We start from the raw sequence: 17,252 nt of genomic DNA, 5'->3' as shown, positions 1-17,252 counted from the left end.
TCTCTTGACTCCCATCTCAGATGCATTGCTCTTCCCTCCCCTCACCCTGGGAGTCCATCCCTCGTCTTCCTCCTCCAATGTGCCAAATTGTGTCCCTTCCACTTTCAAAAACTGCCAAGAAGTCCCTTCCTCTGGGAGACTGTCCCCAATCACCACCCACCTAAAAATAATAATAATGGTACTTGCTAAGTGCTTACTATGTGCCACTGTTCTAAGTGGTGGGGTAGATACAAGCTAATCAGGTTAGATCCAGTGCCTGTCCCACATGGGGCTCGCACTCTTAATCCCCATTTTACAGATGAATTAACTGAGGCACAGAGAAGTGAAGTGATCTGCCCAAGGTCACACAGCAAACAAGTGGCAGAGCAGGGATTAGAACCCAGATCCGTCTGACTCCCAGCCCTTGCTCTAACCACTATCACTTCTAGACCGTGAGCCAGCTGTTGAGTAAGGATTGTCTCTATATGTTGCTGAATTGTTCTTTCCAAGCTCTTAGTAGAGTACTCTGTACACTGTAAGGGCTCAGTAAATATGATTGAATGAATGAAAGAATGAACCATGCCATCCCCTCAATTTCCCCAGCAGTCAGGTTTGAGTTATTCGTTTATTCCTCAGGGGGCATCAGAGGAACTCAGAGCTCACAGCCTCTGGGCAATAAGTAGTTTTACCTCCTGGTTGGACACGGACAGATACTGGACATACGAGAAAGGAAAAGTGAGCTTTGTCAAGACAAATCACCGTGTTTCGTACAGCTGTTCACACAGAGCAGCCCCCGGGCGAGCAGAGAGGCTGTAGAGTCTTGGGCTGGGTTACCCCTTCTCGCCACCCTGACCCTTCCCCCTACAAAGAAAGAAAGGAACAAATGCACTTTGGAAAGGGGTGCAGGGGGAAGAGGGCGACAGGACCAGCAACGAACATAAAGAGCGTCACACGATAGAAATACTTTGACCAATAAATACAGCTAGAAAATGAAAAATAAAAATCTCTACATTAAAACCCCAGATCGTTGGTAAAGGAAATTTACACGTATGTACAGAGTGTAAACAATAAACCACACAGGGTGGGCGGGCCGGGGGCGGGAGAGCCGCGGGCCAAGCCTGGATGGTTCTGACCAGCCCCAGGTGGACGGGCCGCAGGGAGACAGTGGACCACGAGTCCACGGCAACCAGTCGGGTGGGAGAGCAGGCGTCTCTGGGTGGGAATCCCGGCTGGGTGCGCCGACCAGAGAGCCCAGTTCTGAGCCAGGCCTGGTGTTGGGGTGGCGAGGGTTCTCCCTTGGTGTGGAGTGTCCTGGGGCTTTTATGAGGGGTCTTTTCTGGGAAGCCCACACCTGTGTTTCTGGGGAGGGGCAGGGGAAAGAGGGGAAGAGCAATGAAGTGGGATCAGACCAGGTAAACCATTTTTGACAAATTTCATCCCCACCGAACTGGGGTTGTCCCCCGGCACTAATCCGACCTGGCCTTCTGCACCTCTAGAACGATGGTGTGGAAGTTCAGAGAGGGCAGTGACTTCCCCAAGATCACACAGCAAACGAGCAGAGCACTCAGGAACTCTGAAGCAACCTCCAAGTCGGGGACACAGGTCGGTGCGGGGATACGAGGGGTCTTTTTCAGGTTTAGGCGGCGGCTGCTTGTAGTCAAATGGATTTTGATTTTCGGCAGATGATGCATTGAGTTTGATTTCCGCCCTCCCTGCTGCCTTCTGATCTGACTGGGTTTAATGTCAGCAAGGAGGGAAAATGCTGTAGTTTCTCTGAAACCAACTCCCTCCGCCCCCAGGAGTCAGGAAGGCGTGAGGAGGGGGAAATCCCTTAGCCCAACACTCAGCTGCCCTAACTAATCTCTTTGGAAATCTTATTTATTGCTAAATTCTTCAGAATTCATTTTGGATAGAGGACAGGGCCTCCAGGTGGGGAACTTCTGGGATTGGTGACAATCCTATATAATGCCTCCTCTTGTTCTTCCTCCTCCTCTTTCTCTTTTTCCTCCTATTCCTTCTCCTCTTTCTCCTCCTCTTCCTCCTCCTCCTCCTTCTCTTCCTTCTCCTCCATGTCTGGACCTTGGTTTAAGAGTCATCTGCCCCCTCTTCCCTGAAAGGAAATGAGTAAGTGCCAGGGTGGCACTAAGGATGAGGAGGCAGACTCTAGGCTGTCTGGGCAATGCCAGGGCCCCCTGATTTTGAATTTTCGACCCCAACTCTTCAGAGCGGGGAGATCTGCGAGCTTGCACATCGCCACGGGTCTACCCCCGGGGGAACACAGCTAAGGCTGAAAGTGAGTTAAACCCAGGTGATCATGCATCCCAGCTAGTGGGGCAATGTTCAGTCGCTCCCCAGAGCCCTAGCCCGGCCACCCTCTGACAAACATTTCTTTTCCTTAAAGCTGGTATTAATGGACTATGAGAATTTGGGAGGAAAAGACTTTATGGCCCAAAATTCCTTGGGACTTTTAAGCTCCTCGGAGACTCCACTCTACCCTTCTTCTCTGGGGGTTAACTGGGATCAGAGTGGCTGGGCTTTCCACGATCTTCTCACCATCACCCCCATTCCGGGAATCACCTGTCTCATCCAGTGTTTCTCACCCTCGCTTAGCAAATAGATAAGATAGACTGATTGACAGGTCTGCTCAACTGGCTCCTGGCCATCTGCACTCATGGAGAGGAGAAGGTGTGTGGAGAATACCGAGGGGCAGATAGAAAATCAAGAGTAGGAGGTGGCTGGGGTTCTGTTCAGCCAGCAGGAACAGGTGTGGCACCCAGACGTTGGAGGGTAACCAGAGGAAGAGCGACCGTGTCGGTGGAGGCTGGAGTGGCCGCCGTGTGGGATGCTGGACTCACCCCTGGGCTGGGGGTGGGAGCAGGGGTGGAGAGAGGAAGGCGGCGGGTTTGGGGTGGGGAGGGTGGAAGAAACGTTGACTAGGGCGGGTGCCCGGTGGGTTTTCAGATCCATGCTTGGGAGGGAGGGTAGGACGTTCAGAGGTGGAAGGGTGGTGTGGGCTGGCTCGGGGAACAGATCCGGCCCCGGCCCAGGTCGGAGGGCGTGGGCCCCGGTCTGGGGTGGTCGGGGGTGCGGGTCCCAGTTCAGGGTGGGGGACCCTGGTCCGGGGCGGGGGGTATTGGCAGAGTCGTCACCCTGGGCTTCGGAAGGGAGGCGCCCGTTCTCGCCGAGAGCGTGTCTGCCCAGCCCCACCCTAGTCTGCCTCGGCATGAACGGTCCCTGTCGGGGGTCCTCTGAGGTGACTCCCATCTCCAGGGGTGGCCGAGCACGCATCTCCAGTGCCCTGGTCCCCTGGCCTGGCCCCTCCAGGACTGAGTCCCCTCCCTGGTCCGGCTGTCCGACCTCTCCCCGGGCTGGGACCAGTGACATCTCACCGGCAGCCAGCCCCCTCCACTGGCCCGACCCGAGCCGGCCCGGTCAGGCCGGGGGCGGGTTCATATATCGGTCTCCCGGAGGCCGCGGCGGTCAGCCGGGTTGTAGGTCCGGAAGTCGGCCGCCTCGCCCGGGTCCTGGGGGATCCCGATGGACACGGACTCCACCTCGGTCTTGAAGGCGGCGGCCCCCTTCTGGGAGCCGCTGCGGATCTTGCGGGACAGGCTGGTCACCTTCTCTCTCAGCTGACTGGACGGCCTCCGGAAGGAGCTGAAGATCTTCCACTCCCGGAAAGGCCGAGGCCTCCTCCTCCCGCCGCCGGCCCCGGGGTCTGGCCTGGCGGGGGCTGGAGTGAGGCTGGGGGCGGGCAGGAGGGCAGGGGTGGCGGGGTCGGGGTCACCGCCCTGGGACCGCGGGTCCGAGCCGGACTCCCGCCGGGAGCCGCCCGCCTGCATCCCCCCGTGGCCATCGTAGACCCTCCAGAGGGGCCGGCGGCGGTGGCGACGGCCACACTGGCATCGGAGCAGGCGGATGAAGGCGCGCTTGAACTCCTTGCTGGAGCAGGGGTAGATGATGGGGTTGACGCAGCTGTTGAAGTAGCCGAGCCAGAAGATGACCTTGAAGAGCAGCTCCGACGGCTTCAGGGCCGGGAACAGGGATCCTGGAAGGCAACGAGAGGGACGGAGAGGGTTAGGCCGGAGTCCTTTGCTCCCACTTCCGCGGAGAGCCCTTCTGCGGCAGGTACCGTATTCCCCTCCGTCTTCCTGGGGGACAACACTAGCAACCTCTAGGGTCCCTCTGAGGGCTGCAACAACATCTCTTCACCGCTGATGCAGGGGACGGGGTCTCCCCTGACCCTGGGGCTAATCTGACTGGATGCTCTTTCCACTAGGCCATGCTACTTCTACTTGCGCTTCCTCATCTCTTGTTGGGTAGAAAGCATTTGCTTGAAGACAGCAAAATGAAAATCACATACATACCCACCTGCATACATGTGTGTACACACACACACACGTACACGTACACCAGAGAAGAGCCGGGCTTCGTTTCTTTGGGAAAGAAGGAGACTCAATATGCTCTGGGTAAAGTCAGAGGTGGGGAAGGATCATTTGGAAGCTCCTTGAGGGCAGGGGTCATGTCTATCAATTCTAAATGCCTAATACAGTGCCCTGCACAAGGTGAGCACTCGATAAATACCCTGGATTGATTAAATGATTGATTGGTTCTTGGAAAAAGGAAGGACGGGAGCTATGCAAGTTGGAGGGAAGTCACAGCGGGCTGAACCCCAGCACCTGGCATCCCACACAAAGGGGAAGAGGCGGAGGAAGAGGAGAGGGTGGAATGACGCAGAGTCGAGGAGCCAGAGTCCGATTCTGCCGGGAGGCGCCAGAACCACGGCGTCGGCTAGGGTGACCACCGGCTCTCAGGCCCGGACACAATGGTCCGCTTATCAGAGAGGAACTCCACCCCGCCTCTGGGATCCCGGAGTCAGCCGGTTCCAGGCCGTGTTCTCCCCCTTCCCAGCTGCCCCCCTCCTCGGGGTCCCCCATGATGGCTCCCTCCGCTACCCAGAGTGGAGAATCTGTCTTATTGGTGGAAGTCCAGGGGTGGTGGATTCCACGTTCATCACACAAGTCTTTATCATCAATGGTATATTCCGAGTACTTACTGTGTGCAGACCATTGCACTAAGCGCTTGGGGGAAGGCTTTCCCCGGAGCACTTGGAATCTCTTTCTCTTCCAAAGAAACCAAGCCGGGTTTTCCTCTGGTGTACAGTTGTGTGTGTGTGTGTAAGCAGGTGAATTTATGCATGTGGGTATGTATGTGATTATCATTTTGCTCTCTTCAAGCAAAAGCTTGATATGGAACACAAGACAGGGAAGCAAAGTGAAATCCAGCATGCCCTAGTGGCTCGAGCAACAGAGTACAGGCCTGGGAGTCAGAAGGATCTGAGTTCTAATCCCGACTTGGCCACTTGTCTGCTTGGGTGACCTTGGACAAGCTACTTAACTTCTCTTTGCCTCATTTACCCTATCTGTAAAATGGGGATTAAGGCTGTTAGCCCCATGCGGGACAGGGACCGTATCCAACCTGTCAACTTTGTATGCACCCTAGCACTTAGTACAGTTACTTAATTATTTACTGCAACATAGTAAGTGCTTAACAAATACCATTAAAAATAAGGGAAAACAGCACCAGGACCTGCATATATTAAGCATTTGAACACAACAAGGGACAGCTCTTTTGTGTCTCCAATGTGGCTGGGACTGTGGCCTTTTCAGTTGCACACAGGCTTATGGGTGAATTTCAGTGTTATCCGTGTCTTTTTTGATTGCAAAGAACAGCAATAGATATCTGCCTGTGCCTGGGGACGGAGGGGAAAATGAGAAGGCCAACTGCTGGCAGAGGCCAGAGGAGCAGTGTGGCCTAGTGGATAGGGCATGGCTCTGGGAGTCAGAAGGAATTAGATTCTAGTCTTGATTCTTCCACTTGACTGCTGTGTGATGTTGAGCAGTCACTTCATTTCTCTGTGCCTCATTACCTCATCTGTAAAATAGGGATTAAGATCGTGAGACCCAAACCAACCTGATTAGCTTGTATCTACCTCAGCACTTAGTACAGTGCCTGGCACAACGTAATTGCCATATTGTTATATTGTATTCTCCCAAGCACTTAGTACGGTGTTTCACGCACAGTAAGTGCTCAATAAAGACTACTGAATGAATGAAGTGCTTCATACCATTAAAAAAAAGGGAAAAATTGGCTCCATCCTGATCTCCAGAGTCTCCCAAGCAGGAAGGGTGAATTGTCTGTTCTGCCCTGACTTCCCTGTCAGCTTCCTGCGGGCACAGACCGGACCCTGCTTTCTCCTCATCCTGCAGCTCAACTCTCGACTGGGACAGGCTAACCTTGCCGGGAATGTCAGGAGAAGCTGGGGAGAAGCTGGCTGACCGGAGCTTGGCCAGGACAATTTGAGGAGGCTTCCTGGAGGGATGGGCCTTGAAGAGCAGCTTGGGCCAGCAGAAAACATGCACACAGGTTTTAGGGGTCGCGGGTTCTGACACGGCTCTGTTACTTGTCTGCTATGTGCCCCTGGGCAAGTCACTTCACTTCCCTCGACCTTGATTTCCTCATGAGTAAAATGACGATTCAATACCTTTTCTTGCTCCTACTAGACTGCGAGCCCCATGTGGGACAGGGATTGTGTCCATCCTGATTATCTAGCATTTACCCCCAGCATTTAGTATAGTGCTGGCAGGTAGTCAATGCTTAATAAATACCACAGATAATAGTGATAATAATCATATTTATTCAGCGCTTACCATGTGTCAAGCACTGTTCTGAGAGCTGAGGTAGATATAAGCTAATCAAGTTAGAGACTGTAAGCTCACTGTGAGCAGGGAATGTGTCTGTTCTACTATTACTGTTACAGTGAAGCAGCGTGGCTCAGTGGAAAGAGCCCAGGCTTGGGAGTCAGAGGTCATGGGTTCGAATTCCGGCTCTGCCACTTGTCAGTTGTGTGACTGTGGGCAAATCACTTCACTTCTCTGTGCCTCAGTTACCTCATCTGTAAAATAGGGATTAACTGTGAGCCTCACGTGGGACAACCTGATTACCCTGTATCTACCTCAGTGCTTAGAACAGTGCTCTGCACATAGTAAACGCTTAACAAATACCAACATTATTATTATTATATTGTATTCTCCCAGGCGCTTAGTACGGTGCTCTGCATACAGTAAGCTCTCAATAAATACGAATGACTGACTGACACAGTCTCCGTCCCAAATGAGGTTCACAGTCTTTAACGCCATTTTATAGATGAGGTAATTGAGGCACAGAGAAGTGAAGTGACTTGCCCAAGATCACATAGACAAATGGCAGAGTCGGGATCAAAACTCGGGTCTTTCTGACTCCCGGGCTTGTGCTGTATCCACTAGACCATGCTGCTTCCCCTTCTTCAGTAATGATTAACTGCTACAGTTATGATTAAATTGAACTTTGTAGAAAAGGGATGTGGTTGGGAGTATCATATTGTAGTCTTCCAAGTGCTTAGTAAAGTGCTCTGCTCACAGTGAGTACCCATTAAATACCATGAACTGATTGATTGATTAATTAGAGGGGAGTGAAGCTGTCCTAGAGCTTCCAGGGATAGGGTGGATAGTGACCAATAGACACATGGGAGAGGAAGAAGTAGGTTTGGCAATGGCTAAGAGGTTCGGTTTAGCTTGACCTGATGGCCCAGGCCAGGATGCTGGAGAGGAGGAGGACACTGGGTTCTTTGGCAGAACTGGAGAAAGAATCCCTGCGAGGATTAGAGAAGCAGAGTTAGGTGTTCTTGGGGCTACTGCCTTTGGCCTGAAGGATGGGTTGGAACTGGGGGTGAGGGCTGAAGGCTAGGACAAACCAAAGACTGGAGGCTTTGATTTTTGGCAGCTCCAAAGCAAGAGGATTAGGAATGTAAAATTATGGGTGCGGAGGGGAGGCTGGAGGGTCGGATTTCACCAGAAAGGTTCAGAGAGGGTAAGTAACTCACTGACCACATCTAACAAGGTTGATGTCCCGGGGATAGAACCGTGTCTTTTTCTTCCTCCAGACCCATCCCGCTTCCAGGTCTTTAAAGACAGTGGGTTTGGGAGAGACTATTGAGATCCTGGAGGAGGAGGAGAGAGAGGAAGAGCAGCGGACGCCTTCGGACTGATCCAGAGACCCACCGCAGCTTTCTCCTTCCGTCCCCTTTGCGAGTGGCTCTGGCCTCTGCCTGGCAGCACCCGGAAAGGCGTCTCGAGCCTCCCCGCTCGCTGCTCACCCTGACCCCTGGGCTAGCTGGATCCTCGCACCCAGCGCTGGAAAGAACTCTCTTTTATTTCTTTTTAATTTCGGTGGCGGGGGTGACAAAATCCCTCAGCTATGCTGCCGCCCAGCCGCTCCGCATCCCACCAAATGCCAGGAGCCTTAGGTATCGTTGTTATTGTTTTTATTATCATTCCACAGGCCCAGAAAAGGACCTTTGTCCAAACAGCGTTAAGGGGCTGGCAGGCGGCCATTACCCCAGCACAGTTGAGCCTGGTCTGAAAGTCTGGAGGAGGGATTCCAACCGCCCTGGCAGAACACCACCAGCCTAGCCAGACGTGGGGTACTCCGGGGCCCCCTCATCACCCCTGTCGGTGAAAGCTGGTCACCCCAGTCCACGGGATTAAGGATCCCGGCCAGAAGCCAGAGAGAGGCTGGATCTCCACCCACCTGCTGCAGGGCAGAGGAGAGGTCCCTGTGGGGGAAACACGGAGGACAACTGGACCTTTCCCAAAGGCAGGGGGAAGTCCCCGGTCATACTGGTGGAAACCGGTTGCCCGGGCACACGCCACCTTCCATGCCACTCTCCGAGCATTTTGGGTGAGGCGATGATGTCATCCAGAACGCTTTGCCGTGGAAGAGGAATTCCTCCCGGACAAGCAAGGTGCAGACCCAGGACACAGACTAGATGGAAACCAGGCTGTCCAGTAGGAATGGCCATTTTTTAACGCTCCTGGCTTCTGCCCCTTCCTTTCTGGGTCCATCCCTCCGTGTCTTGGAGTTCCCACCCTGCTAGCAGAGAGTGCCCCTCGGGGGGGCGGGGTATTGCCAACACCACCACCGGTCCAGTCAGGCGGACGGCATGACCTAATCCAGGAGGAGTTACTGGGACACGCATCGTAAGGGATGCTGGGAAATGGAGCCCAGCCTGGCCTTGATTGTTGCTTCTCTCTGCAGGGCTTGGTGTGGGCTGTCGGAGAACCTCCCCTCTGCGGTGGTCTCAGCTCCCCCGGGGACCAGGGCAGCTCGAGCTGGGCACCAGTGGCCTGCGGGTTCTCGGGCCCCGATGGGCAGCAGACATCTAGAGGCCAGGACACGGGGGCGGCACCTCATCGGGTGCCAGGGATCTGGTCTCCCCTCTCCCGTCAGCTGGTGAGCTGCAGGGAGCACTGCGGCAGTGCTGCGCTACCTCTCTCTGAAGGCTTCCCTCCCGGTAACTTCTTTCCACTATTCTTCTATTCCACTTTTCTTCTATTCATGCCAGGTTGAATAATTGCCAGATGGACCCAGCCGCTCTCCTGAGATGCTCAGAAACATTTCGGGGCCGTGAGCCCCGTCCTCCCCTGGGGCAGACTGGGCCAGGCCACCGTGTCCCTGCCATGTTTTCCTGGAACCCTTGGGCTGGAAGGGGGCTCCCAGGAGCCCTGACTACTGGGCAGCAGGGACCTGCCCTGATCCTAAAGAGATTTCCCAACCCCCTCTGCATGTGTTTAGGGGCTCATGACGTTGGCATTTCTGTTTTTTGCGTGCATACCTCCTCCTCCATCACACTGGCAAACCCCAGAGGACAGAGCTCTATCTCCTCCTCCCTCTGTCTCTCCCTCCGTGCCCAGTACATGTGTACGTGTGTGTGTGTGTGTGTGTGTGTGTGTGTGAGTGTGTATATTGTCTCCCCCATTGGCCTGGCAGCTCCTCAAGGTCAGGGACTACGTCTCTTCCTCCTCCTGTCCTACCTCACAGTTCCCAATAGAGAGTGTGTGTTCGTTTATTTGTGTGGGTGTGGGTGGGTGTGTGAGAGAGAAAAAGAGAGAGAATCCTGTCTCCCCATCAGACTGGCAGCCCATCGACAACAGGGACCGTGTCTCCTCCCCCGTTCTTCCCTCAACACCCAGTAATGAGTGTGCGTGCCTGCGTGTGTGTGTGTGTATGTGTCCTGCCTCCCCTCTCAGCCTGGCAGCCCTTTGAGGGCAGAGACAGTGTCTTTTCCTCCTCCGTCTGTCTATTTGACTGCCGGGGCTAACTGGGTTGTGCACATTCATTTGACGGCGTGGCAAACTGGGCTGTGCACATGGGGCCGGAAAGCCCGGGGGTGAGCTGGTGGCCGGGGCAGATGCCTGGGTTGGGCTGGGTTGGGACACAGATGAAGGCATCTGTGGGCAGTGTCCGCAGGGGCTGTGGAGGCCGATAAGAAGGCCAGGCTCAAGGTGGAAAGCCTGCGATAAATCCAAAGACAAAGTGAGGGAGAAGCGGAAGTCCCTGGCCTGGAGGAGGAAAATGGGTTGGTGAGCCAAGCTTGGCATCACACAGGGTCAGGCCGGTGGGGGAGGCTGGACCCTGGCCCTGGGGGGAACGAGAAGGGCTGGGGAAGGTTGAGTGGCTAAGATCCAGGTGCCCGGTCTGCCCAGAGCTCAGCTCTTGCTGGGGAAGATGGGCTGGAGCTTAGCTCCGCCCGTGAGTCTCCTCCCTGGGGCAGCCCCCGGGCTTGGGGAGTGAATTTCCCGGAGGTGTTGAAGGGTGGGAGAAGATGTGACAAGGTCAAGCAGTCTTGCAATAGGTTCCTGGCAGGACCCCAAACTCCAGCCTAAGAAATCCAGAGCTGCTGGGCTGGAGACTCTGTGTAGCTCTTGTCTTCTGCATTGATCCCAAACCCTCCTGGGAAAGGCCCAGGTGCCAGCCAGTTCTGAGTACCCGCTGCAGGCACAACCTGCTCTGGGGGCTGGCGGAGGAACAGATGGAGGAGGAGGAGGAGACATGGTCCCTGCCTTCGAGGGGCTGCCGGTCAAATGGGGGAGACAGGACACACACACGCACCCCCCTCCCCCCCACTGTACTGGGCTATGGGGGAGGGACAGAGGAAGGAGTAGACAAGGTCTCTGCCCTTATGGGGTTGCCAATCTGATGAGGGAGATGGGACTCACACACAAATAAACACACACACACATGCACAGGGAGACGGGACTCACACACAAATAAACACACACACACATGCGCACTCATACACACACTGTACTAGGCGCTGAGGGAGTGACAGAGGGAGGAAGAAACACAGTCTCTGCCCTTTTGGGGCTGCCAGTCTGATGGGGAGGCAGTATACCCCCCTTCTCCCATGCACCCCTATATTCCCCCCTGCTCCCCCAACACATGTACACGTAATTTTTAGAGGTGAAAGGACACAAGCTCCTCACTTCATATAAAGTTGTTGAGGGGCTACTCATATCATTGGATTGAACAGAACTTGATTAAGTCATACTGGGAAGGTTCCCCAGAAGAGGAATGTTTAGGGGTTTGGAAGGTCATAGGCCAAAAAGTTGATTGTGGGATAATTCCCTTGTAACATTTTCCCCTTAAATGGCCCATTTTACAAAATAGATGAATAGTAAAGTCACATTTCCTCCCATCTTGGGTAGACTGGGATAATCCCAGAATTCCATGTCAGTAGGTAGAGCTTGAGGGGGTGGGAGAGTGGTGTTTCTGTTCTCTACCCACCCTCAGCCCAAGGAGCTACTCCAACCGTGGGCTTCCAGGGAAATTCCTACTTCCTCCAGAAGTAGTAATAATAATAGTAGTACTGGGGCTCCCAGTCTAACAGGGAGGGAAAACAGGAGAACAAGGAAAAGGGGGGTTAAGATAGTAAGCCCTGTGTGGGATGTGAACTGCATCCAATCTGATTATACTGTATCTACCCCAATGCCATACAGAGTCTGGCACATAGTAAGTGCTTAACAAATACCATAAAAAAGAAAAACAGAAAAAACCCTCCATGGTTTAGAAGATAAGAATGGGCCTCAAAGTCAGAAGGACCTGTGTTCTAATTTTGACCTGCACTTAATAATAGTAATAATAATGTTGGTATTTGTTAAGCGCTTACTATGTGCAGGCACTGTTCTAAACGCTGGGTAGATAGAGGGTAATCAGGTTGTCCCACGTGGGGTTCACAGTCTTCATCCCCATTTTACAGATGAGGTAACAGGCCCAGAGAAGTTAAGTGACTTGCCCACAGTCACACAGCTGACAAGTAGCAGAGCCGATATTCGAACTCGTGACCTCCGACTCCCAAGCCCGGGCTCTTACCACTGAGCCACGCTGCTTCCAGCACTTGTCTGCTGTGTGACCTCGAGTAAGTCACTTAACTTCTCTGGGCCTCAGTTACTTCATCTTTAAAATGGGGACTAAGACTGTGGGTCTAATGTGGGCCGGGGACCGTGTCCATTCTTTTTAGTTTGTATCTTCCCCGTCCTTAGTACAGTGCCTGGCACTTAGGAAGCGCTAAAGAAATGCTATTAAAAGCAACCACCCCCCTCACCAAAAATCAACGGAAGAAGGTAACGAATCTCCATTTAACAGATGAAGCACACAGCAGTTAAGTGCCTTTTCTAAGGCCACACAAGAGGCAAGTGTCTTGACTGCTAGGCCTATGTACTTTCCATTAGGCCACACTGCTTCTCCACTCTTGCCCTCTCTCCACCATGTATATGGACAGTGGGTCTCACGTCCCTGGGTCCACCAGCCTGCGAGTCTTTCCCTTGGGAGAGCGGGCAGACTCCGAGCAAACAGTGAGCTTCCTATCAGGACACCGAAACCTCTGGAGTGAGACATCTCCACTGCAGTACCACTCTGGAGAGGCCCGGTCGACCTGAGCCAGAGCCGGGATCTGAACCCAGACCCCGTGCCCCAGCCCTGCACGCCCGAGAGGCCCCACTCCTCCTCCCTCCCAAGAGGTCGATGAGTGGAACGTGGATCGAAAATGTCTTTAAAAACTCAAACGGTGTCCGGATCGGTGTTCTCTGGAGTTTACAGACCGTAAGCTCATTGTGGGTGGCGAATGTGGCTGTTTATTGTTATGCTGTACTCTCCCAAGTGCTTAGTATACTGCTCTGCACTCAGTAAGCGCTCAGTAAGTACAACTGAATAAATGAATGAACAAGGCCTGGGTTTTGCCCTCTAGGGGACCAGATGGCAGGGCCCTGTAGAGCTGTATGGCCTAGTGTAGAGAGCAAGAGCCTGGGAGTTAGAGAACCCGGATCTGCTGAGTGACCTTGGGCAAGTCGCTTGACTCCCCCGTGCGCCCTTATTTCCCAGTCCATAAAATGGGGTTTCAATGCCTGGGAGCCCTCTTAGTTAGACTGGGAGCCCCAAGTGGGAGAGGAACTGCATCCAACCCAATTGTCTTGTATCTGCCCCAGTGGTTGGTTGGTGGAACGGTGGTTGGCACATAGGAAAGGCTTTACAGAGCCCGGTTCCCCAGAGCCAGCACACCCCTTCTCCCTAGCTGGCCGCAGAGCTCTCTGCCACTTCTTTCACCTGCTTCCTTCTCCTTGGTTCTCTCTTCGCCGATAAAGCAAGAGCCGTCCCCTCTGCCGTACCCTGGGAAAGGCCCCGCTTCCTGGCAACAATTGGTGCGGATGCCCTCCGGGTTCCCGGCTTGGGACGCAAACCCAGAGCTTGCTCCGTCCAACTGTCCGGGCCTGGACTACCAGTCTCGCTTGCCACTGGTCTCTGAATGGACCAGACAGCTTCCGAGCAGGGCTGGGAAGGCCCCAAATTGTGTCTGCCCCGCTAGCTCAGTGCTGACCCCGTCCCTCCCTAGCCCTGTCCATCTGCCTCCCTTCTGAGCCTCACCCTTTTTTGCTCCCCCCCACATTCACAAAAGGCAGCTGAGATCTATGCTCGCCTTGCGTAGACTCAGCCTCAAACATCCCCTTTCTAAGAAGCAGCGTGGCTCAGTGGAAAGAGCACGGGCTTAGGAATCAGCGGTCATGGGTTCTAATTCCGGCTCCGCCACCTGTCAGCTTTGTGACTTTGGGCAAGTCACTTAACTTCCTGGGGCCTCAGTTACCTCATCTGTAAAATGGGGATTAAGACTGTGAGCCTCATGTGGGACAACCTGATTACCCTTTATCTACCCCAGCGCTTAGAACGGTGCTCGGCACATAGTAAGCGCTTAACAAATGCCAACATTATTATTATTATTATTTCTAGATTCTTACAATTTAGTTCCAATAGTAGTTCTAGTAGTAGTACTAGTAGTCATAATTATGGTATTTGTTAAGCGCTTACTATGTGCCAGGCACTGTACTAAGTGCCGGGGTGGATACAAGCAAATCGGGTTAGGCATAGTCCCTGTCCCGCATAGGGCTCACAGTCTCAGTCCCCATTTTACAGATGAGAAAACTGAGGCACAGAGAGGTGAAGGGACTTGCCCAAGGACCCACAGCAGCCAAGTGTAATAATGTTGGTATTTGTTAAGCGCTTACTATGTGCAGAGCACTATTCTAAGCGCTGGGGGAGACACAAGGGAATCAGCTTGTTCCACGTGGGGCTCACAGTCTTAATCCCCATTTTACAGATGAGGTAACTGAGGCACAGAGAAGTTAAGTGACTTGCCCGAAGTGACACAGCTGACAAGTGGCAGAGTCGGAATTCGAACCCATGATCTCTGACTCCAAAGCCCGTGCTCTTTCCATTGAGCCACGCTGCTTCTCTGACTCCAAGTGTCTGACTCCAAGGCCCGTGCTCTCTCCGCTAAGCGATTCTGCTTCCAAAACCACCAATTGGCAAGGCTGGGATTCGAACCCCCACCCCCAGAGAAACCGGTTCCTTACTCCACTGCCTTAAACTGCTTGGCCACGCTGCCTATGGCGGTGGTGGTGTTAATAGTAGTAATAGCAATAGCAGCAGTAATCCTATTTTTAGCAGTAGTAGTGATGATAGTAACAGTAGTACAACAAATATAATTTTTTTATCAGCAATAATAGCTGCAGATGCAGTAGGACCCCTTCCCTTCTCACCTTAGCAAAACACTGTTGGCTCCCCAGTGGATTCTGCCCTCCTGCTTTCAAACACGCTCACATAACTCCTAGCCTAAAAAACCCTCCCTTGACCCCACGGCTCCATCCAGTTATCACCCCATCTCCTTTCTGTCATTTCCCTCCAAACTCCTTGAGACAGTTTTCTATTCCAGCTGCCTCTATTTCTTCTCCAGTTCTCTCCTTGACCCCCTTCAATCTGGCATCCACCCTCTTCACTCCACCCGAACTGTCCTCTCCAAGGTCACCGGTGATCTTCTTCTCACCAAATTCAAGAGTCTCTACTAGATCCTAGACCTTGACCTCTTAGCTGCCTTCAATACTACCTCCTTCTCCTGGAAACATTATCCAACCTTGGCTTCACTGACACTGTTCTCTCCTGCTTCTCCTCCTATCTCTCTGGATGCTCGTTCTCAGCCAGGGTTCCAGGCCAGGGGAACAGTGAGGGCAAGGGAATGAAAGTGGGAAGGTTAGTTTGGAAGGAACTGAGGGTGAACAGAGGAGTAGCAGGTGAAAAGAGAAGGTAAGATGGAAGGAATTGCTTGAGAACCTCAAAGATGAGTGTGTGATGTTTTGGTTTAATTAGGAGAGACACAGGAAGTCAAGGGAGGGTTTTGAGGAGAGGAGAGCTATGGCCCCAGGGAGGCTGTGAGAAAATGTTCTGTTCAGCAGCCTGTAATATAGATCAGAGGGAGAGAGGCTGGAAGCAGGGAGGCCAGCGAGGAAGTTGAAATATTCTAGCAGCAATACGCCTTAGAGCTTAGACCAGGGTAGTCCCTGTTGGGAAGGAGAGGAAGGGGTTGGGGGAAGGGGGAGTTGGATCCAGGATTCAAGAATTTACAGAATTAGGCAATTAGGTTGAATGTGAGGATTGAAAAGGCAGGAAAGAGGCCAGGGTCACCTGAAGTTGTGGGTTTCTGTGATGGGGAGGTTGGTGGTGTTATTATCAACACAGATATTATCAACTGCTGAATTTCCATGAACAAAATGGGCCTGTGTGTTACAGTTTGCCTCCAAGAATCACACTCGGAAGTGGTCTCACTGTTGGCAGGGTCTCCTTTGAACCATGAACGGCTCTGGTGCTTGATGCTCACCACACCAGACCCCTGTGACTTCTTTGGATTAGCTCACCGGCGAGGCTGACTGACCCCAAAGGCTTCTGGGGCCGGAACCCAGGGTCTCGGTCTAAAGGAAGGTGGGAGAGTCCCAGAAACCTGAAATTTTCCTGACCGTTTTCACCACTGCTCTGCCCCAGCTCACTCTGAACAATACTGAGCCATGGGCAATGGTGCCCTCTTGCCCTCAGGGAGCCTTTCAACCAAGAAGCCTAGCCCACTCCCAACCTGGCAAAGGCATTGGCAGCCCTGGAATGCTTTGTACCATCCCTCCCATAGGTGGGTGGCTTTGGGGAGCCGGGGGTGGCCGACAGGCTACCTGGAGCTGGAGATGAGGCCACAGAAGCTGTTTGGTGGGTGGAAATGTCCCAGGAGTCCAGTGGATAGCCCTCTCATAGACACTTTGGCCTGGGAAAGAGGAGATGGGGGCCAAGAGCCAAGCTTGCCTGAAAAACTGTCCATTCTCTCTTAGAAACTCCGGAAACTCTCCCTTGAAATAATTCAACCCGGACGTAGGTCAAGACCTTCCGGGTCCACGGGGTGACTTCATTTGTCCCATGTGTGCAAACGAACACATCCGCCAGTCCGGGAGAGGCCTACAAGTCACACAGACACATGATTCCTGTCACATCGTGGGGAAACTGGGGAAATCACGGGTGGAGTCTTAGGGCAGATCGGGTACAATGTAGAGCATCAGGATATGGTGGGGGGGAGGGTGGGGGGGGAAGACAGAGAAAGAGAGAATTGTAGCATGGCCTGGGAGTCAGAAGAACTGGTGTTCTCATCCCTGCTCTGCCACTTGTCTGCTCTGTAACCTTGGGCAAGTCACTTAACTTCTCTGTGCCTAGTTTCCTCATCTATAAAATGGGGATTAAGACTGTGAGCCCCATGGGGGACAGGGACTGTGTTCAAACTTATTAGCTTGTAGCTATCCCAGCTCTTAGTACAGTGCCTGGCTCATATAGTAAACACTTAATGAATATCAATAAAATAAGAGTCAGAGGAAATGGATCCTGAAGCCCGAGCAGGCCTTGGGCACATCCACCAACTGGGGGCCGAACTGACAGGGCAACACCAAAATGGCAGAACTGCCACTGAGGCCCAGCGGTAGCAACGGTGATGAAGGGGGTCAAGCAGGGATGGCACCACCTCCATTCATTCATTCATTCATTCA

General features: G+C 53.2%; 1 protein-coding gene across 1 annotated transcript in view; it reads right to left on the bottom strand.

Moving 5' to 3' along the window:
* Positions 1–569: 569 nt before the first annotated feature.
* Positions 570–17,252, bottom strand: part of ADRA1D (adrenoceptor alpha 1D) — a 58,058-nt gene continuing 41,375 nt past the window's right edge. Inside the window, exon 2 of the mRNA XM_029082994.1 lies at positions 570–4,027. Within this exon, the coding sequence (XP_028938827.1) occupies positions 3,429–4,027 (599 nt within the window). The 3' untranslated portion in view covers positions 570–3,428. The remainder of the gene's footprint in view (positions 4,028–17,252) is intronic.

This window comes from Ornithorhynchus anatinus, chromosome 18 (genome assembly GCF_004115215.2).
Source record: "Ornithorhynchus anatinus isolate Pmale09 chromosome 18, mOrnAna1.pri.v4, whole genome shotgun sequence".
NCBI classification, from domain to species: domain Eukaryota; kingdom Metazoa; phylum Chordata; class Mammalia; order Monotremata; family Ornithorhynchidae; genus Ornithorhynchus; species Ornithorhynchus anatinus.
Note: the sequence above shows the minus strand (reverse complement) of the source record. Positions and strands in the feature narration are given on the sequence as shown.